This window comes from Juglans microcarpa x Juglans regia, chromosome 2S, assembly GCF_004785595.1.
Source record: "Juglans microcarpa x Juglans regia isolate MS1-56 chromosome 2S, Jm3101_v1.0, whole genome shotgun sequence".
Taxonomy (NCBI): Eukaryota; Viridiplantae; Streptophyta; class Magnoliopsida; order Fagales; family Juglandaceae; genus Juglans; species Juglans microcarpa x Juglans regia.
Window position 1 is genome coordinate 34,085,829 of NC_054597.1, and position 22,211 is coordinate 34,108,039.

Consider the following 22,211-nt stretch of genomic DNA (forward strand, 5'->3'; position numbering starts at 1 on the left):
CATGTGGCCGTCAGTCGTAATATTATAGACGGTACGTACTAAGCCTGGGAGTCCAATTAGAATATTTGGGCTAGAGGAGTAAAGCCCAAGTGACGGACCCAGACTTAGCCACATAGTAGCAGACTTGCCATTACAATTACGTGCATTCGGTTGCATAAATCACAACTTGACCGTTAGTGTCGTTGACATGATCAAACCAAGCATATATATATATATATATATATAAAATAATTTTTTCATTTTCAAGTTAGTGTTGTTGAGATTGTGAAGCCCCGACTCCCACGTACAAAAATACGGGAATTGTGACATCAGGATGATGACAACATGGGTCACACATCCCAACGAAATGTACTCAAATGTGTGCAATATGAAAGTCGCAGCGGATCATATAAATAGGTCAACTAAGTACCAGAATTTTAAATACAAATATTCAAAACAAAGCATCTTTTAAAAAAAGTTATACAGTCATCCCAAATAAAATATATACAAGTCTCAAAACATAAACGAGTGATCCCGGACGGAGCCGAATCCTCAGGCTCACCCTCATCCTCCTCCGCATCAAAATTTGTGTTACCATAGAACGATATCGCAGGTAAGTATACCCAAATAACCACGAGATAAAAACATATTGATGCAACTAACATACATGCATATGATGAAATATGCGTCAGATCCAAAAATATCATTTTCCTAAAAAATGGATATTTCTCAACATACGCCAAAATCCCATTTTGGCCCAAAAATAATAGTCCGTCATTTTCTCAGAAAATGAATCACATAAAATCCTCTTATTCAACACATGCTATTTTCCCAGAAAACAGTTCATTAATCCATTAACCATATGCACCATGATCTCCCCTAGGGATCATCCGCACGTCCTGACTTCGTAGCGATGCCCAGTCCTGCGCCCAGCGCGTTCGTGGCCAAGCACCCACTACGCAACGAGTGATGCCTAGTTCCGCGCCCAGTGCGTTCGTGGCCAAGCATCCTCTAGCCCCCGCCAGCAGAGGGGCCACGGAGCCGACACGAGACCATCTTGTCCGATCCCGTTGTCGCCCAGCGACAACCCAGGGGACGTCACTCAGTATATTCCACTCCCGAGTAACCAGAGGAGCTCCACTGAGATAATACCCCATCTCGGCTTGGGGTCGTGATACACACGCACCCAAAATCCTTTAACACATGAAAACTCAGTTTTCATGAAACACATGAATATGAATGCATGTACATGAAAACTCAATTTCTTTTACAAACATGATTATGCATGCAATATGCCATATACATGAACAACACCATACCAACAACCAACATTTCACAATACCAACCAAACACACAACTCCGTCCACAATCCATCCGACCCCCGAACTCCTTGGACTCAGTTCGACATGTCCAACCAGATCACAATAATATAGATTAGTGCAAAAATATATTTAAATCACGATAGTTATTTGAAAAAATATTTACAGTGCTATATAATAATTTCTGAAGGATCACGGAGCTACAAGAAGTGGCAACACAACTGCAGAACAGTGCAAAATGCACTGTGGCTGTGGGTCTCAAAAACTCACTTTTGAACGGAGACAAATCAAGACCCGAAATTGATAGGGTAGGGCTTAGGGATGTCGGTGAAGCTAGTGGTGGTGGTGGTGGTTGGCCGTGGGTGGCGGCGCAAAGGGTGGTTGAAAACTAAAAATACCCAAATCGGAAATGGGGTTGGTTATACTTCACCGGTGACGGATCAGAGCTGGGGTTGGGTGGGTTAGGTTGCTAGGAGGTCGAGGATGAAGTGGTGAAGATGTGGTGGCCGGAGGTGGTGCGACGGCGGCGCTGGAGCTCATGGTGCGCCACGGCTTGCAGGGGCTCGTGGGGGCAAACGACGGCGAGAGGGAGGCTGCAACTGGAAGGAGGTGGTCGCCAGAGGGAGGGGAAGTGAACGGCAGGGGCGGTGCGGCACACGGCGGTGGCTGGGTGGAGAAGGAGAAATCGCACGGGGAAGAGGGAAGGGAGTGCGTCGCGCGGGAAGCAGAGGGGAGAAGGAAGAAAAAGAAGAAAAGGAAAGAAAAGAAGAAATAAAGAGAAGAAAGAGAAAATGAAGGAAAAGAAATGAGGTCCAGTCCTCACATCTTGGGTCACAAAAATGATCAAACGGAAACGATTTCAAAACAACAAGTACAATAAAATAATTCTAACGTATCAATTAAAATGAAAATAAATAATTAAACCCAACAATAAGCTAATTTAGAATAAAGAGAAATTTAAATGCATAACAATAAATAATATTAAGAAAACACTTCAAAATAATTTTCACAAAATTAAAAATCATAAAAATAAACTAACTAAAAATCCAACAATTTTAAAATAAGAGAATAAATTTTTGAATTAATAATAATAAATCTTTCAATAAAAATACACTAAAATACGAGGTGTCACAGAAATGATCAGCAAATTTATACTTGGAGTACTACTGGAAGATGAGGTTGTGAGTAATTCCTGTACAATTTTTTTTTTATGTATGAACTAATGAGAAAGTAAGAGATTAGAAGGGGATCATGGAAACCTTGCCATTGTCTTAGGCCAAGTGCTATTGGATCCTCCACCAAAAATAATCATCCATGGCGTTGACAAAGTGACCGTTAATTCCAAAACAAAATGGCAAAGGCCTTCGAGGTCACATTTCACAATTAACACACCCCCTACCACATATTTCCTTGTGTTATAAGATTTAACCAATGAGTCTTAAAAGTGCCAGAATTTTTCTCTTAGAGAGAGAAACTCCAACTTCTCTTTAAAAAATTTTTCCAATCCAAAACTAGCTTGAGGAAGAGGGGGAGGGGGGGGGGGGGGGTGGGGGTGGGGAAGGACTTCTCTCCTGCCCATATTTTCAGTCTTTGTTTTGTTTTGTTTTTGTGTCTTTATTTTCAGGTCTAATAAAGGAGAACACTTTCCGGTGATCCCAGTCTTAGCATAGTCTCTTCTACACTTTCCGGATGACCCCTCATTTCATCCTCTCTCTTTGACCTGAAACGTGAGGTAGTTTGGGGTAAGAGCTGGGCGAGAGGGGTGGTGGAGATGGCTGTGGTCGGTGGTTGTGCGTAGGTTTGGGAGAATGGGTTGGCCGCCTGCGTAGTGGAAGTTGGTGTTTGTGCGAGATCTGGGTGCTCGTGAAGCCGATGCTCATGGCGGTGCTTGTGGTGGGTGGCGATCGCAGAGAGGGAGCACATGCAAAGGAGAAAGCAACAGAGGGGGGGTAACAAAGGCATAGAAGGAATGCAGTAGAAGAAGAAAGAAAAAGAATAAAGAATAAAAGAAAAAAGAAGGGGGTTGGACAAAGAAAAGATGAAGCCCTAAGATCCAACTAGCAGTTTTTTATGTGTTATGTATTTTTTATGCGTTTCTTTTTGTTTTTATGTTTTTGCAGTTTTAGTTTATTTGTAGTAAATAATAAAAAGTGATAGGTTATTGGAATGATGTCTATAGCAGTAGAGTCTCATTCCCCTTATGAGAGGTCAGCTATGCGACAGTACTCCTCCTCCTTGGGAGGACAGAGGGTGCTAGTACTTCTCTTCTTTGAAAGAGAGGTTGTTTAGTTCTGTTTTTATAGAACGTTTTATTAAAGTTAAGACAATGTCTGTCACAAAAGAATTTGTGTATGAAGATACTCTAGAATAGATGCGTAATTTAGTTTATAGTCTAAAATTTTTTTATATTAATAAATTACAGTTGTAATTTCAATTTTATTAAATAAAATCAAATTTATTCTCATTAAATTAAAAAGTAAAATAAAAAAAATTCACAACCCCCACCACAGTAACCAACCCATTCATTCTCCGATCCATGATCCCTAGCTAGCCACTCTCATTAGCTCCATTATTTCCCATCATATATGAAACAACGAGATCCACTCACATCCAACAGATCAGACACTATTGCTGAGACATGCGTCCACCAGATCTATCTGCCACGTGTCATCATACTATTGGAAAATGAGACTACCAGGGACTAGGAAGATGTGAATCTCATGTGGGCTCTACTTGGGATACTAGTGGACCCTCCACCGCCCAAACCAACCCCAAAAAGCCATGTCTGCCAACTTTACAAATTAACAGAGGTGAGGTGAGGGACAGAGGGATCGAAGTGACATAACTTTTTGGGGAGGTAGCTTGTTATTTTGATTTTTGCCCCCAGTTGGGAACTAGGGCACGTGTAGATAGCACATCAATCAGGAATCCCCTAGGCTATTCCGATTATCAGGTGCCTGCCATTGTACCCAGTTTTCAACCTTTTGTATAAGTTTCTCTGTATGTTCATTGGGATCTACAATAACATTAGATTAGTGTACCTCATAAAGAGAAGAATCATGTGGTGGGAGTCCGACTCCCACCCTTCCTCGTCATCCCCTACTTGGATATGATATGTATATATATGGCATAACACAAATTAAAAAGAAAATATATATAATTTAAATGAGTGAGTGAAGTATATTCTCTTAAAAAAATAGAAACTTATATATTCGTATAACTCTAAAATTGGGCAAGCTTATTATCGAAGAAGGGTAAGGATTTAAGGTTTGTGTGTTTTTATAGATGAGATGAGATGAGTTAAGATTAAAGTTAAAAAGTTGAATAAAATATTGTTAGAATATATTTTTTATTTTAAAATTTGAAAAAGTTAAATTATTTATTTTATTTTATATTAAAAATTAAAAAAATTATAATAATTAAATAAGATAAAATAAAATATTTTATGAAAACAAATAGGCTAGAGGCATCCATGACAGTTCAACATCTTTCCACTGCCACTTTCCTAGTCATGGAATATTGCTCAATCATTCTTCGAATTAAAGACATCCATAATTTCCTAATAATACACTGTTTTTTTTCAATCTTTTTTGCTTATTTGCCAAATTCACATGATTGTGGGTTTTGTTAAGCACAACTTAATTAAACGGATTACATCTGGTTTTATGAGTGGAATTAAGTTTCGCTACAAGAAAATTTTTTATTAATGGTAAATTATTTTCTGTAAAAATAATTATTTTTTATTAAAATAAATCTATTTTTATTATAAATAATCATTTTTATTATAAATAATTTTTTATAAATATTTATCTTTCTTATAATGCATTCTCATTGCACATGTACCAGCTGCCTCCCGACCTCTTTAATTAACCCGAATGGAGTGGTAGTACTACTCAAGCGTGATGATGTTGACTTTAAGTTTAAAGCTAATTGTTAGAAATATATATTCTACAATGAAACGATAAGATCAGGTAGCTAGCTTGCTAGGCATAGATGTTAATCACACCAACTCATCATGAAGTACTTGTTCTGATTAATTTATAAGCCCAACAGATCATGAGCGTCAAAATCTGCGCGCCCTATATGTGATCCGGCCATGCATGCATGCCATCGCCACCGGCTAGCTTTATTAATGATCAGATCAAGAAAGTAAGTTCCCGGCCAGCTTACATATAAGGAGCTGGCACAATCATGTCATGATGGACCAATATATATAGAACGAACGTCGTACTGCATGCCGGCTCACTTGATAAGTTTTCTATTCGTTTCCTTAGTTTAATTAATACTCATTAATCTAGATGATTAGATCAATCATGCGTCACACATATATGCATGTTTTGACAAATTAACTCGATAATTGCTCTTATATATTATTTTTGGATTTTAATAATTTATCACTAGCTAGGTTTGATTTTTCTTTCCCAACTAATTTGCCTGATCATTTTACGTCGAAGTACTACATAATTCCGAAACTCACTTGGAGAATATATAGTGATAAAGTGAATACTTGTATGAATGGAAATGTTTTACTATATATCGTAAGGTAATTTATACTCTACACACACGATGTTTATACAATATATATATATAATACATAAAACAAGCGTCCATGATCAGAACTAGTATTGATAATAATTTCAATAACTAATTAGAACATATGATTCGTGAAAAAAAAGATAATTTCGGTATAGATCATGGGAAATTAAAAAATATGAATGATTTTTTTTAAGGCTAATAAGAAGTACCTTGTTATTGTTGGGTTTGTGAAGCCCGATTTGTCAGCTGAAAAAATACCAAATAAAAAGTTCGCTCGATAATAAGATGATAAGTTGCTCGAGCGAAACTTAAGTAGAAATTCACTCGAGCGAATGTTGAACAGAGAATAATTCTTTTGAGTGAATAATCTAAAATCTATTTTTTTAGAATTTTTACCGCATGCCTATCATGTATATGTAATTATACATGTTTTGAATGGGTCATGCATGTTGAGCAATATGAAATAGAGAGAAAAAAAGTGACTGAGAGTACAACTCTTGTGAGTGAGAGAGATATTGCTTTGCAGTGTTCCTATTTTTTTCTAACTAAATCTTCTGCAGTTCTGTAAAGGAACCGCATAAACCTTGTCATGTCATGTGATTGTGTGGTTATTTATTTTTCTTGTTGCCTGTTACTTGCTGTGGTATCATGGTCATGTGAACTTGATGGGGGTTTTTAGCAACAACAGTAAAGTTTATAAAATTTCCAAGCGTATATAATTACAGCAAACAGTGAGAGTAGAATGGCTGGTGTCACAGTTGAAGATTTTTCTTTTTTTTTTTTTTTGATAGGAACGTCACAGTTGAAGTTGATGGGGGGTAAAAGTACTAAAAAAATAAAAACGAGAGGTAATTTTTAAACTTGATTAACATGAGTGAATGATGGTCAGGTCATGATCAGGTCCCCTACATACCTAACTGCACAAAGCACAGAAGCGCACAACCAAAGGAAGATGATGACTTGCATGGAAAATGGTCTCCATTTTTGGCCCTATATACGTTCCAACCAAAAGTTTAGAAACAGGTCGATAAATTTTTTAAAAAAGAAAAAATTAGTACAACCTCATTGCCAGCCCTAACTTTTGCATTATTACCAAACATGCTAACATATTTAATTCAGTGAAATGGGGTGTCAAATCCCAAGATTCCCTGATCTCTTAATTTCTCTCTCTTATCAACTCGATCGAGTCCTCTGTCCGCCTATATAAAGCACTGTCATTGAACACCTCTCATCTCCAAGTGTTCTGATCTCTACTTCTTACACTAAACTCATCTTGCTTCTATTTATCTCTTTAATTAGTACGTACGTAGTTCAGTTTAGACTTCCCTTTGGTGTTCAAATGGCTACTGTTGTGGTAATTATTCATTTGATCAAGTTGTAGCTAAACTTTTGTTTATGAACTGATTATGGAGTCCACTATCTATGACGATAGGATCATCTCTGCAGTCATGGCGCCCTCTGCCACTAGACTAGTTCTTTTAACATTATTTGTAAAACTTTAGTTCTGTACGTTGTCATGTATGCTTTAAGCCATCTCTTTAAGGAAAATCAGTTTTGTTTTCCATGAAAAGCCATCTGAAGCTTGAGAAAAAGTGAGTATACATAGCAATCGAGACTTACAAGGCTCGTTTAGTTTTATTTACGTGAGTTCCGATCTGTTTCAACTTTCAAGGTTGATGTATAAAAAACACCCTTTTGTGGAGTACTAGTTGAGGAGCTATCTAACTTAAACTGCAACGCTAGTAGAAAGTATATGTACAAAAATCTACCTTCTTATGCTCTTTGCGATATAGGAAACTCTAATTAACAAATTTTTTATCAATCACCTTGATATTTTATTTACTACGTACTCATGTTTGCTTCAAGACTGATCAGAAGTAGCCTTGTTAATTATCAATTCCGTTTCATTAATAACTCAAATGATCGTTGGCTCCTCAGGTTGTATCAGCAAAGACAGCCCTCCCAGAGGACACGGCTCACGAGGAATCGCTACTCAAGGCTCAGGAGATCACTACCAGTGTCAAAGAAGAGGTGGTGACTGCACCACCTGCACCTGAGTCCACCCCAGAGGAGCCGAAGGGAGCAGAAGAGACTGTGGCCGTATCTGAGCCAACCGAGGCAGTTTCTGAGGCAGTCGCGGCTCCAGAACCTGAAGCCCCAGCCAACAGTGAGACAAAGGAGGTTGCAGAAGAGACCAAGGTTGTGATTGAGAAGCCAACAGTTGGGAAGACCGAAGAGGAGACCCCGAAGGAAACACAAGAGCCTGTTCCTGAGGAGACCAAAGAAGCAAGTGATTCTGGTGAGGCTCCAGCACCGGAACCAAAACCAGAAACAGAGGCTGAAGTTCCAAAGGAGGAGGTTGTTAAGGAAGAAGAGAAGCCAGTTGAAGGTGAGGAGAAAGTTGGCACAGAAGAAGCACCAGTGGAGAAGGCTGAGTAATATAATTAGGTCCAGGAACTGTGCTTTGGTTGAGATTTGTGTTATTTGTTATCTCTAGTTTGCATGTCAAAGTACTTAAGGGGGTCGGGGGTGCTGTTGGGGTTCTAGTTTAGTAGTGTTTAATAACGATGATCATGGAGAAAGCTGGAATCAGGGTATGGGACCTAAATTTATATGGAAATTATGGCGCACAAGATCCAACAAATCTCCACTTACCATATGGCAGTGGAGATTTGTGAACCATTATTATTATAATATTAGTACTTCGTTCGTATGATAATTTCTCCACAATATGACTGCTCATGTGGCATTTGCTCCAAGCACGAAATCTACAGTACTGATTGGAATATCTGCCTGGCCGGGGAGAGTATTTCGCCGACTCGAATTTATAACATCTGACTGTGATATCATTTGTCAAACTGTCAACTATCAATTCACTTAAAATCAATGTTAAGAAAATGAAATCAAGTCTTTTATGATATTCGGCGATACATCTCTTGTTACTTTTTTAAGAATGAGCAAGCATAATTGTGAAGTGTATAAATATAGTAATATCGTTTTAAAAAATAATAATGTTTAGTATTAAAAAATTAATTTTTTTATATAAATTATTTATTTATTTATTTATTTTTAAATAATTACACGATACTTACACACCTACAATTATAACTATAAATTCTTTTTAAAAATAACTCTAAAGAGTCATATTTTAGGCATAACTTAGAGGCTCATTAGTCGCTTGTATAATCTGTAAGGCCCGGCCCGGCCCGGCCCAGCCAGTTCAATCCTGAGTGTGACACCGAAATTCTTAATTCAAGACAAATGCAGCCCACATCAATACGCCAGAGTGATATCAGATATGACGCCTTTATTCCTATATATGAATCAATGCAAATTGCAAACCACTGAACCAGTGAGTTAAATGTGGCTAAAATTTCTCTTCATTTTTTCTTTTAAATCAATATTTTATTTTTTATATTTGACATTTTTATAGTTTCATTTTTTTCCTCTTTCTTCAACTGTGATTGCAACCATTCCAACTGCTTCAACGTTTCATTTTTCTGGCAAAACCAAAATGGCCTCAGTAATGTTCGCACAATCATCAATAACAAAGAGGCAGAGATGAAGTATATGTAGTAGCTGTTCCTCTAAGGGCCACAAATGGACCAGCCCAGTTGCTTATGTCTGCTGCCTACTCTCTCAATCTCTGGGATTTACAGCATTTTATGGTTCTCATCAAACCCTCCTCCCACTTCCTTCTTCTCAGGTTCTTTCCTCTCCAATTTCCACCCTGGTTTTATTCACTTCTTCTTGATGCGGTGCTGAAAGTGAGAAAAAAAAAAAATCTTCCCTTGGCTATCTTAGCATTTCATTACTCGGGACTTTGTTTGATGGATATGTTATTGTCTAAGTTCAAATTTCCTTTTGAGAAATAGGAATTGAGTCGCTCTGAGTCTCTCCTATTCAATCCTGGTATGAGTTTCGGATATATTTTCTGTTTTGGTTTGTTTTTGTAGATTTTGCTTGTGATGGCACTCCCTTTGTGTGGGAGTGCATAATTTGAAATAATACTCATACTCAATATTGCAAAGATTGATTCTTTAGTTTCTTTATACTTTTCCAGCATTAAGGAATTTTCCTTTTCTTTTCTTTTTCCATGGTATGATCATATCCATGTTCTCATATGTCGTGGAAATTATTATAAAGAGCTTATACTAAGACGCATCACTCATTTATTTTAAGCACTCCTATCCTTAATATACCTTGGAAAAAGCTTGCTCCGTGCTGTATGTGGTGCCCCCAATCCCCCTTATATAAATACACAGGGATTGAGACACCAGGATGGTGACAACACGGTCACACATCCCAACGAAGTACCAGTGTGTGTACATGCAACAGTGTACAAATAAAATAACGCAGCGGATAGTCATCTAAGTATCAGAATTTATTTACAATCAAACATCAGTAAAAATTTAAATAGCAGTTATACAGTCATCCATAAAATATATTACAATAGTTTTCAAATAAACAAACGAGTGATCCCAGATCACTCCTCAGGCGGAGCCGTCTCCTCAAGCTCGCCCTCCTCCTCCTCATCTGCATCAAAATCTGCATTACCACAAAATGATATCGCAGGTAAGTATGACCCCAAATAACAACGTAATATAAAATGCATTAAATGCAACTAACATGCGTGCACATGAAAAATATGCATTTTACTCAACTCATTATTTTCCCCGAAAATAATTATTTCAACACACGCCAAAATCTCATTTTGGCCCAAAATATCCGTAAAACATTTTCTGAGAAAATGATTTACCCAAAAATCCAACTCGCACTATTTTCTCAGAAAATAGTGCATTAATTCCATATGCACCATGCATTAATTCCATATGCACCATGGCCTCCCCTATGGACCATCCGCACGTCCTGACTTCGTAGCGGTGCTCAGTTCCATGCCCGGCGCGTACATGACCAAGCACCCACACTACGCAACGAGCGATGCCCAGTTCTGTGCCTAGCGCGTACGTGGCCAGGCATCCTCTAGTCCCCGCCAGCAGAAGGACCACGGAGTCGGCACGAGACCATCTCGTCCGATCCCATTGTCGCCCGGCAACAATCCAGGGGACGTTACTCAGTATATTCCGCTCCCGAGTAACCAGAGGAGCTCCACCGAGATAATACCCCATCTCAGCTTGGGGTCGTGTTACACACGCACCCAAAATCCATTCTCACATGAAAACCCAGTTTTCATAAACACATGAACATGAATGCAATACACGAAACCCAGTTTTCTTTACAAACATGATCATGCATGAAATAATGATATGAACATGCACCAACACTGATCCAACATCCATCCAGAACCAATCCCAACAAATCCAATCAAGACAACTCATCAACAACCAAACCAAATAAACCAAACCAACCAAACAACTCCAATCATAAATCCATCCGACCCCCGAACTCCTCGGACTCAGTCCGGCATGCCAAAAATACAGTGAAATGGGTTAGTGCAAAAATACATTTAAATTACGAAAGTTCTTTGGAGAAATACTTACAGCGCTATATAGCAATTTTCGAAGGATCACGAAGCTGCAAGAAGTGACGTCTGAGCAACGCAACAGTGCAAAATGCACTGTGGCCGTGGGTCTCAAATACCCACTTTTCAATGGGTGCAAACGAAGACCCGAGATTGATAGGGTAGGACCTAGGGAGGTCGGTGAAGCTAGTGGTGGTGAAGGTTGGCCGTGGGTGGCGGCGCAATGGGCGGTAGAAGACCAAAATACCCAAATTGGAAATGTAGATGGTGGAGCTTCACCGGTGGCGGATCGGAGCTGGGGTTGGGTCCAATGGGTTGCCAAGAGGTCGAGGATGATGTGGTGAGAAGATGGTGGCCAATGGTGGTGCAACGGCGGCGCAGCGGCGGAAAGAGTGCCGCGGCTTCAATGGGCTCATGGTGGCTAACGGTGGCGCGAATGGAGGTGAGGTTGGTGGGGTAAGGTCGCCGGCGGCTGGGGAAGCTAGGGGGCTGGGCGGTGTCGACCACCACCGATGCACGGCGGCGCTGGGTGGTGAAGAAGGAACGGACGGAAGAGAGAGGGAGAGAGTGTCGCGCGCGGAAGATGGCCAGGAGTGGAAGAAAAAAAGAAAAAGAAAAGAAAGAAAAAGGAGAAAAGAAAAAGGAGAAAAGAAAAAAGAGAAAAGGAAAAAAATGTAGCGAAGAAATGAGGTCCAATCCTCATAACTTGGGTCACGAAAATGATCCAATGGAAACGATTTCAAAATCACAAGTTAAATAAAATAATTTAAACGTAATGGTAAAGTGAAATTAAAATAATTAAATCTCACAGTAATTAATTAAATATGAAAATAAATTTAAATGCATAACAATAAATAAATATTAAGAAAGCACATAAAAAATAATTTTCATCAAATTAAAATCATAGAAATAAACTCATTAAAAATCCAACCAATTTTAAAATAAGAGAATAAATTTTTAAAATAAATAAAAATAATCCTTTAGTAAAAATACACTAAAATGCGGGGTGTTACACTGTATAAGTTGGATGTTTAGAGGCATGAACTGAGACGTTAACTTCATTCTGTGTTAGGAATTCATATAGCGACCTATAGAAAGTGTGACTTCGCTGTGTTAAATCTTTTTGCATTATAGCATTGAAAAAGTTCTAATCCGATTGATTCTCTTTTCCAGGCCTTGGTTTTTGACTTCCAACCTCAAGACCCTGAAAATATATACGTGGCTCTTGATGTTATATCCGGTAGAGCAGTACCAGGTTAGGCCAAAATCATACCATAACTTTCATGCCTGAATAGTTCTGCTTGCCGTGCTGATGTATGAATATTGAATCTCATTAGAATGTCGAGTTTCCGTAACATTCATGATGCAAATTGCAATATCTAAAATGGTGTAGAACACTTAGACCTGTCTAATACGTGTGGCTAGAAGCCAGTAACAACTGTTTGATCCAACAATTTGACATAGGTTTTTCATAAACTGAATGCTAGACTTAATATGTCCTTTTCTGTTAGGAATTATTCTTATGAGAAAGTTGAAAAATCTACCAACAAGGAAATGCTGGTATGTTGGATCTTTGCCAATGGATGCGGTAGATATAGCATGTAATTTCAACAAAAGCTGGGAAACTGATTTGAGGGTCGGTCAACATGACTGTCGAGATTATACCAATGGTAATAGCATATCTGTTGTCCTACTTTTGTGTGTGTTTGTGTGTGCGTACTCTTATGCAAAGGGCAATCAAGAAGAATTTAGTGTCTGCAAAAGTGTCAGCCATGCTTTTTTTATTTGTTGTTATTTGTTCTTTTGCATAGTAGAATGCCATTAACGTTTTGGTGGAGTTTAGATGATTCATCCAGATCTTACCTCTCAATATTTTTCAATTCTACCATTCCTTTAATTACTTTTTGTCAACTTGGAAGGATTGGTCGAGTACCTCACTGGCCAAAAAGATGTCTTGGAGTGCTTGAGAAGCAGCACTAGTGGTCTGGGGTAACCAATCAACTCGCGAGGCTATTTTACAACAAACAATGTTCTATCATTTTCTTCAAGGGTGTATACCGATCAATGATATACCATGTTCTTTCACAAGGTATATTCAGTCTCTCATTTCTAACTACTATTTGTGTGCACGTGTGTGTTGCTTTGGGGAGTGACCACCATATGATGCCATACAATGGGTATATGTAGACTACAATTGATGCCTTAAAATGGATGTGTTAAAAAGCAGGATACTTAAGACACAGCAATGACTATTTTATAATCCGCTGAGGGGAAAAATGTTATATTTGAGGAAAAAAGGGACCCTCCCAAACTAGGGGAGACTGTATTTGACTAGAATGTATGGGAGATGGTAGATACTAAAATGAAATCTTGGGAGAGAAGACTGAAGATGTTGGCGTGGATGAACATGAGCAAAGGTCGTTGAAGGCTAATGCATCCAAAACTATATATTATAATAAATAATTTGGATTTCAAATCTACGACTTAACTCTTCATGGGGCATCAAATGCCACATTCAGATGTTCATAATCACATACATTATAGGTATTGGTGATAGATATTGCAAATAAACAGAGAAAAAAAAATCCTGCACATTGCAGTAAGAAAGCAAACTCGCAGGGGAAGAAGCATCTACTTTGCCTTTTTAGAATTTCAAGCATCAATGGAGGTGTCAATCCAGTTAAGGTTACCCACATGTACAACTGCTTGAAACCGCTTGGTATTTTCTGAAACATAATGTCTTTATTTTCCACTTTTTTTTTTTTTTTAAATTTTCCTCCTCCTGTAAATAGAGCTTCATTACCTGAAAACAGAGTACAACATAGTTCATCCTAAGTACATGACATATTACAGCCGAGATGAATTGACATTAGAGACTGGTGGGTCTTTGCCACTATGAAAGTCTAGGAGGCAAGGGGAATAGAAATGAGGGGTATGCATCCATAAAGGTTATTGGAAGCTGCCCATTGCGCAATAGAATGCACTCATCGATTCATATCTCGATAGATTTTCCTAGCTTGCCAGCTTTGAAACTTGCTCAGGAGTTGCCTTATATCCTTTATTAGGGGCTGAAAAGTCCAGATTGCTGTAGTTTTGGGATCATTCACTGCTTGTATAGTGATTAATAAGTCCCCTGCAATTACAACCTTTCCAATGCTTCTTTCCGTTGCTTCCTTGACTCCTATAAGCAGTGCTGTGGCTTCTCCTTGATTAAGGTCTTGAAAGTTTTGATAGTGCCATTAACAAAACTGCTAACACAAGGTTGGGTGTCTTCATGGACCATCTTGTTTCTAAGAAACCATATGCTATCCATGGCTATGATAGCAAAGATTTGGAAATGATGCTCATCACTAGTGGAGATATTTAGACTCCTAGAATGGGTGATTATACATTATAGCCAGTCTTTTATGTCCTTACTTGCAAAGTTAGTGATATCAATTGGCTAAGGGGATTGTCTCCAAAGAATTCTTGAGAAGGGGCAGATGAAGAAAAGATGGCTTTGAGATTCTTCCTCAATTTTGCATATAGGGAATTTAATGTCCTCTTCACTCAACGGGATAAACCTTTTCAGGTTATTCTTGGTGGAAATGATGTTGTGACTTACTTTTCCAATAGAAGAATTTGAGTCTATCCTGGATTCGAATTTTGCAAAGTTTTTTCCAGTTAGTGAAATGGTCACTGGAGTTGGTGTGGACTTGGTTCATGGAGAGGGTTGCATATGCTGATTTGACTGAAAAGTTCCCTGAATTATTGTGCGTCCATCTGATTCTTATCTTTTTGGTGATGGTAGTCAAATTGGGCAAGAGATATTTTCCTGATCTTATTCACAGTGTCTTGATGAAAGAGGGCTTGGAGTAGGATTGTATTCCATCTTCTTGGTTCCTCCATTGTAAGTTCAAAAACAGTAAGGTCAAGGTCCTAGTGAATGGAAGTTGATTTTGGACTGGGTTGGTAGTATGGGAGAGTAGGGATCTAGGGGTCAGTCCAAACTTTAATACTCACTCCATTGTTGACCTGAAAATAGACACTGGTTTTCAGGAAATCCTTTTGCTTAAGGATCCCTTTCCAAATCCAAGAATAAGAGGGTTTATGACTGATATTTAAGAAGGAAGAATTATTCAAGTATTTCTCAGTGAGCATTCTCTTCCAAGTGTTGTCACTCTCATTGACCATCTGCCAACCTAGCTTGCTAATAAGAGCGCTGTTAAAGTCAAAAAGTCAGAAATGTTTCTAAGTCCAAGGCCACCGATTGATTTAGGTCTGTAGATGGACTTCCAATATTTAGGAGTGAAATTGTGAGTTTTTTGAGAAGATCCCCACCAGAATTTCATAAAAGAACTGTCGATGAAATGGACGACAACTTTTGGAATTGAGAGGGTGGCCATTTGGTAGGAAGGAATGGAACTTGATACTGATCTTATTAAGGTGGTCCTACCAACTTGCATCATATGAGATCAGAGCTCTGCTTTTGCACTCCATCAAGATCTTGTCGATCTTCAAGAGGCATAAAACTCGAACAAACCTTCTTTTCGAAATGTTCTTCAAAATCTCAAAATATTGGTCCTCATCCTTTTCAAGTCCCATAGGCACATAGTTTCCTATACGGAATTTCTTGTTCCAAGACTCACCCGCACCATACTTTTTCATCACCCATATCTCTAGTATCTTGTAGTTGCAATAAACTGCAGCAGAAAGACAACCTCTTAAAACCATCAAATGATATCTATGCATGTTTAAAGCAATACAATCAAGTGTTGGGATCGACCTCATGAAATTGCTCGTCTAAGTCAAACGAGATGATGCTGTACCTTGGGCTCTATCTACGTGGTTGAGTGACCCAATGAAGTCTTCCATTAATTAAGACTTGTGATGGCCGGTGAGGAAGGTGGTAGTCTACCTTTCCCTTACTTCTCCAAGTTGAGCCACCAAGAGCGTAGATTTGAACCTCTGAATTCATATTAGTGAGTCTAAGGTTGCATTTGAGTAGTGAGCTGATCTCAGATATTCTGTGAATAACAGTGAAAAAGTAATGATAAAATATTGAATAGTAGTGAATAGTAGTAAAAAGTAGTGAAAAATAGGTAAAAAATAATGATAAAATAATGAATAATTGTTATGGTGATATTGCACCCTAGAATTCTGTAACAATAGTAGGGGAGTGTTCTCACTACCCAAACGGAGCCTAAACCCACGTTGGTAGTCTCTATCTGCATTCTTATAATACACTTAATCACCTTGTATTCCTTGGTTGTGGGATGAAACCCAAATCCAAAATCCAGCTCTTGATTCAAATACTGTATGGATTTAGGGAGCACTTGGTAATTCCTGGAGAATGGATTATGTATGTAGAGTGCATCACTAAACAATGGATCAGATAAGCAGAGCAAACCGTTACATGAGCCTACAACATCAAACTCAGGCATCGTAGTAGAGAAAGGCACATGTAGGTTTTTCACCTTTTCCTTCTTGTTGATGCAAGCAGGGAGCTTGACAAAGTAAAGCTGGTTTCTGATTAGATAATTACAGCGGAAGATGAGGCATGGATTGCTCTCACCTATGCGTGTGCTGTGCATATTAACAAGATCAGGATCTTGTGCTAACATGCGCCAATCTTTGCATACAGACTTGAATTGTACTAAAAATGATACAGAAAGCCGTGAAACTATATTCAGGATCATGAGTTCGCATGGGAGACTTTCCATTCCGACTGTTGGTGGTCCTCCTTCTAGCTTGCTTCTCTTTCTTTCAAGGTCTCTTTTCCAAGTCCGAGTCCATGACAATGGTAAGACAGCCTGCAAAAAAGTCTGCAGTAAAATGGCCTTTGATAAGAGTTAATATACGAAGAAAAGGAAACCACAAGGGAAGTATGTAAGAGCCAAAGCTGAATAATTTTATTGGAAAAAGGTTAGTTTTTCCTATTCTTCGTGAAAAGGAAACAAAGTTCTTTGTCAATGAATTGGTGGCCTTGTTGTCAATGACCCGCCCGTAATCTCAAAAGTCAAAAGTGGCGTTTGTACTATTGAAAAAAGTATTACCTCATATTCCCACTTTAGGGGTTTTTAGTCAGTTTCGTATTTTGGTATATATCACTGAGAATGTTATTGTCATTAAACTTGAGGCTGGCTCTAGGATCATTTTTCTCCCAAGTTTTTTAATAGGCATTCTCTCAATAGAAACCTGAATGTCTCTTGGACCCGCTTGGGATCACTGAGAATCTGAGATCAATCGACCCTGAAAGGCTGACGACATACCTAAGATTGCTTAAAAAGTTATCCTGCACACAAGGTTGCAGCTCTGCTTGAAGGGAGTCTTTCCTAAACAAAAGGGTCTAGTGGTTCATAAGAACCTAGCATCGGGGGTTAACACGTTGGTTCTGAGACGTAGGGCACGATGGACGTTTCAATTTCCCGAAGGATAAAAATCTCTTCAACAAAAGTGTGCCCTTTTGATAAAAGGTGCAAGGAGCGAAACGACGTTCATCATGCTCCATGGAGTTGCAAAGTTGCCTTGTACCTCATGTATTACTTGAACCATTCACTTAATTGGGTACGTATAAAGAAGTTGATGATTTGTTTAAAGATTGTCATAAATTGAATGTCTGAATATTCTCAAGCCAAAACAGCAGGAGCATTGTTAGGTGGATCAAAGAAATTCATGAAGTGCGTTTACAAAGGAAAATTAAGGCATTTTTGTTTATGACTGACTAATGTGTACGTAACTTTCATTAGTTCTGTTGCATCTTCTGTTTATTTCATGTTTACGTCCTTTTTTTTTCTTCTTTTTTCTTTTTGTGTTGAACGTGAGTGAGTCACTCTTCCCGCTATCTCTGTCTCCTAATCCACAAGCCTCTCTCTTTTGTGTCAATCCACGTCTTGTCTCAGCTCCCCACTCCCCACTCCCTTCCCCCTGTTTCCCCTGTCTGGTCCTTGTGTGCTTATCATTTCACAAACATTTTAGTCTTTTTGTATAGATCTCTTGATAAACTCCACGTGTCTCTATAACTACTCATGCCTTTTAAACTAGGGAACAAATAAAATAACGACGATTACAGAGAGAAATCATTATTGAGACATGTTATGTTGGACGCTTTTTGTTAATAGAATTTTGTCGCTTCTGACATGCACTAAGTTACTTGATAGTCAATTTTCAACATACAACAAAGTTAGTTTCCTTTAATCTTCTAATCAGTATTATTAAAATAGCATCAACCCAAGAAATTCATGAAGTGCGTCTACAAAAGTTTAATCTTCTAATCTTCATTCCCATCTTTTTTTTACCTTCCCACTTTAATCCGATGCGAAGTAATTGGTAATTAGGTAGAAAAAGAAAATCATTGTTTGTGTTCCTAAGGAATTTGCATGCTGCATGTTTGACTACCTTGGAATAATATCAGTATTGAGAATTAGCTAGGTGCGTTCGATCTTGATGAAGCTTAGCGTTGATGAAGCAAGCATGTTAATTTGTTATTAAGTCCATAAGCTATGGGTTAGTGCTGTCGATCCGTTTGGTTTTAGTACTTCTTATAGTAGTTGGACATTTATTTTATATATATATATATATATATATATATGCATTTTGGTCTTCAAGGTCGGGGCTGTTGCAATATATCAGAAGTTATAACATCTTGCATGTCTCTTTACATCAACACTATCAGCTTCATCACTTCCATAACCACAATTGATCATGTATTTTACGACAAACAAACTGCATGCATGCATGCAAGATTATATATATATATATATTAACGTAGTACACAAGAAGTTTAATTAAATTATATTGTAATAATCTTATTGTGATTTATTCGGTAACTTTTGGAATTTATTTAACCGAACAAGGAGGAGGATTTTGTTTCCCACCGAGGGTTGGTTTGACATTAGTACATTGGAAAGTAGCAGGACCGTCTTTTCCTTGGTATCGGATGTCTATGTCAGTGACCTTCACATCCTGACATGGTACTGCCTTGCTGCAGATAAGCTTCACTGCCCCCCTGGTAGTAGCTGTACCTTTTATGTTCTTGAAACTGACGTTGCTAATCTTGATCTTGGAGGGGATCTAGTAGATCAAACATACACCATCAAATTAAAGTATTAGTAATATTCATAAAGTTTGAACATTAAGAAGTCAACAATTGATCAAAACGTAACTAGCTAGTAGTTTGATATAATATTGTAAGTACGTACTTGTGCTTTGCACTGGCTCCATGGGCAGTATGATTGATCTATGATGATAGGATTGTCGACATTTTTCATGAGGAGATTCTCGAAATGTAGATCAGAGGCAGTGCCAGAATATGAATTAGGCCATGTCTTGATTCTCACGCCATTTTGTGTGTTTATCATTGTGCAATCAAAAACTTTGACTCCAACCACAGGTTCTTCATTCGTGTACTTGCCAAGACTTCCGATGCTGATTCCATGGCCAGGTCCGCAAGTTACCCTTTGGACAAGTATATCCCGACTGCCATCACCAATGGAGATACAATCATCACCAGTTGCAATCTTTGTATCGAGTATTCTGATTCCAGATGATCGCCCAATATGAATTCCATCAGTGTTGGGACTATTTCCAGGTGCTATGATATTTACGCGTTGGAAGGTAACATTTTTGCAACCCAACAAATTAATGTGGAATTGTTTGCTATCCAAAGATGTTATGCCTTGAATCAGTCCGTTGCTGATGAAATCAAACCTGATATTCTGTACATGATGATCAAAGTAGATTATCATGAATAAGCGTGCGCGTACATTCTAAATTTACAGGTATATAAAAAGAAGAAAATACGTAAGGAAAAATATATTAATTGATGTTATTGAAAATGAAGTAGTACTACGTAGTAGTACTTACGATGGGAAGGTCACCGCAGTATTTAATACCGGAACACGATCGCGTTCCCCATACGCTTTTGCCTTTACCATCAAAAGTTCCACCGCCAGACAAAGTGAAGCCGTCAATGCGTAAAAAATTGACCCAACTTCCCGACTTGAAGTAACTGCGATCGCCTGGGGCTTGTACAGTTCCTTGAATCTGAAACTCGATCCTACCCTTACACGGTCCACTAAATGTTACAGCCCCCATTCTGTATATCCCTTTTGGAATCACTACTTTGCTCCTTCCCGCTGTTTGGCAGGCTCCTTGCCAAGCTTTTGTCACAGCCTAATTAATTAATTAAACACCCACAAAATTACTTATAATAATAATGAAAGTGAGATTAATGCATGCATGGAAGCAAATATATACGTAAGTACTACGTACGTACCTGGGTGATATCTCCATTCGACTTGCCACCGTACTTGCTAATATCAAAAACACCAGGTTGGGCATTGGCAACATATGCTAACAACAACAGCAGTGCTATAGTTCTTCCCATATTGATTTTCAAACCAATGATATATATTATTATTATTATTATAATTATTATATTGGTTTGAAAACACCTTTGGGAGAAAAAGATGATCGATCCTGAGTTGTTTGACGAGTACTACTTTGGTTTCAATATTTATAGGGCAACACAGAAGCTCATCACCACTAAAATCTCAAACCACCTGCTACCTAATTTTAATCTTGTTTACAAGGTCCGCATGGTTTTCCGCAATATTTACCGGCATTTTTGGGCATTTGCAAAAAGTTTTCCCAATGATTTAATTAAGCAGTTGGAATAGATTGCAGCATTTGTGGCGATTTATTTTATTTTTCGCGACGACTATAATTCACCGTAATTGATGAATTACTAGCGATGTTATGATCGCTGCAACTGAGTTTACAAAACCAATAACTCAGTTGCAGCGATTTAAAACAAATGTTGGAGAAGTATATTTCTGGCAATTTTTCCTCTTTTAGCAACAGTATTAAATCGTTGGAATTAATCTTTTCCAACGATTAACAATTGAATTGTATCTTGCAATTGCGGCTATAAAAGGTACTATTTGCGGCAAATAAAAATTGCTGACAAAGAAAATTTTTCCTGACTATTTTTGGCTTTCGTTGGAGTGGATCAAAAGTGGAGTTTTAATACCAGCAAACATCCAACGATTTATAAATCGCTGAAAAAGGTTATAGGCGGCGATTTTATTGATTTTCCCAGCAAAAATGAATCGTCGGGAAAGTTGATTCCCCTTGTAGTGCGTCAAACTACATAATTCCGAAACTCACTTGGAGAATATATAGTGATCAAGTGACTACTTATATGAATGGAAATGTTTTCCTATATATCGTAAGGTAATTTATACTACACGCACACACACATGATGTTTATACAATATATATATATATATATATATATATAATACATAAAACAAGAGTCGATGATTAGAACTAGTATTGATAATAATTTCAATAACTAATTAGAACATGTGATTTGTGCAAAAAAGATAATTTCGGTATAGATCATGGGAATTAGAAAATACGAATGATTTTTTTTAAGGCTAATAAGAAGTACCTTGTTATTGTTGGGTTTGTGGAGCCGAATTTGTGAGCTGAGAAAATGCCAGACAGAAAGTTCGCTCGATTATAGGACGATGAGTTGGTCGAGCGAAACTTAGACAAAAATTCACTCGAGCGAATGTTGAACAGAGAATAATTCGTTCGAGCGAATAATCCAAAATCTATTTTTTTAGGATTTTTGCCGCATGCCTATGTATTATATGTAATTATATATGTTTTGAATGAGTCATGCATGTTGAGCAATATGAAATAGAGAGAAAAAGTGAGTGAGAGTACAACTCCTGTGAGTGAGAGAGATATTGTATTTGTAACACCCCGCTTCCCAAAAAGGCATTTTAAAATTTTCGGGGAGTCAGTGTGCTACTACTAAACTTAAACTTAAAAGTTTTTCTTTTTAACAAAATGCTAAATGTGAAAGATTTTCATAAATAAACAAACTTCATTAAATACTGAAA

The 22,211-nt window shown here is 38.0% G+C and overlaps 4 protein-coding genes across 4 annotated transcripts; 2 read left to right on the forward strand and 2 right to left on the reverse strand.

The window, feature by feature from the left end:
• Window positions 1-7,037: 7,037 nt before the first annotated feature.
• Window positions 7,038-8,548, forward strand: LOC121251723 (major latex allergen Hev b 5-like). The gene is made up of 2 exons (XM_041151061.1): window positions 7,038-7,188; window positions 7,773-8,548. The coding sequence occupies exons 1-2, from the start codon at window positions 7,174-7,176 to the stop codon at window positions 8,271-8,273; spliced, it is 516 nt and encodes a 171-aa protein (XP_041006995.1). The 5' UTR covers window positions 7,038-7,173; the 3' UTR covers window positions 8,274-8,548.
• An 842-nt stretch (window positions 8,549-9,390) lies between these two features.
• LOC121251729 lies at window positions 9,391-20,045 on the forward strand. Its single transcript, XM_041151066.1, has 6 exons — window positions 9,391-9,540; window positions 12,000-12,006; window positions 12,490-12,571; window positions 12,828-12,986; window positions 13,236-13,405; window positions 19,131-20,045. Exons 1-5 carry the CDS (start codon window positions 9,455-9,457, stop codon window positions 13,307-13,309), a joined length of 408 nt encoding a protein of 135 aa, XP_041007000.1. The 5' UTR covers window positions 9,391-9,454; the 3' UTR covers window positions 13,310-13,405; window positions 19,131-20,045.
• LOC121253595 (F-box protein At3g07870-like) lies at window positions 15,289-17,018 on the reverse strand. The gene is made up of 3 exons (XM_041153588.1): window positions 16,541-17,018; window positions 15,839-15,998; window positions 15,289-15,517 (listed from the first exon to the last, which is right to left on the reverse strand). The coding sequence occupies exons 1-3, from the start codon at window positions 17,016-17,018 to the stop codon at window positions 15,289-15,291; spliced, it is 867 nt and encodes a 288-aa protein (XP_041009522.1).
• LOC121251725 (exopolygalacturonase-like) lies at window positions 18,831-20,800 on the reverse strand. The gene is made up of 4 exons (XM_041151062.1): window positions 20,573-20,800; window positions 20,161-20,469; window positions 19,497-20,012; window positions 18,831-19,368 (listed from the first exon to the last, which is right to left on the reverse strand). Exons 1-4 carry the CDS (start codon window positions 20,681-20,683, stop codon window positions 19,135-19,137), a joined length of 1,170 nt encoding a protein of 389 aa, XP_041006996.1. The 5' UTR covers window positions 20,684-20,800; the 3' UTR covers window positions 18,831-19,134.
• Between the last annotated feature and the right edge of the window lie 1,411 nt (window positions 20,801-22,211).

Coding starts and splice junctions, on each gene's coding strand:
- LOC121251729 (XM_041151066.1), top strand. CDS start 9,455: ATGTCTGCTGCCTACTCTCTCAATCTCTGGGATTTACAGCATTTTATG. Junction 12,572..12,827: donor ATCCGGTAGAGCAGTACCAG/GTTAGGCCAAAA, acceptor CTTTTCTGTTAG/GAATTATTCTTATGAGAAAG. Junction 12,987..13,235: donor CTGTCGAGATTATACCAATG/GTAATAGCATAT, acceptor TCAACTTGGAAG/GATTGGTCGAGTACCTCACT.
- LOC121253595 (XM_041153588.1), bottom strand. CDS start 17,018: ATGGAAAGTCTCCCATGCGAACTCATGATCCTGAATATAGTTTCACGG. Junction 15,999..16,540: donor GGAATACAAGGTGATTAAGT/GTATTATAAGAA, acceptor TTTCTGCTGCAG/TTTATTGCAACTACAAGATA. Junction 15,518..15,838: donor AAGAACATTTCGAAAAGAAG/GTTTGTTCGAGT, acceptor TGACTTTAACAG/CGCTCTTATTAGCAAGCTAG.
- LOC121251725 (XM_041151062.1), bottom strand. CDS start 20,683: ATGGGAAGAACTATAGCACTGCTGTTGTTGTTAGCATATGTTGCCAAT. Junction 20,470..20,572: donor CGAATGGAGATATCACCCAG/GTACGTACGTAG, acceptor TTAATTAATTAG/GCTGTGACAAAAGCTTGGCA. Junction 19,369..19,496: donor GGAGCCAGTGCAAAGCACAA/GTACGTACTTAC, acceptor TTGATCTACTAG/ATCCCCTCCAAGATCAAGAT.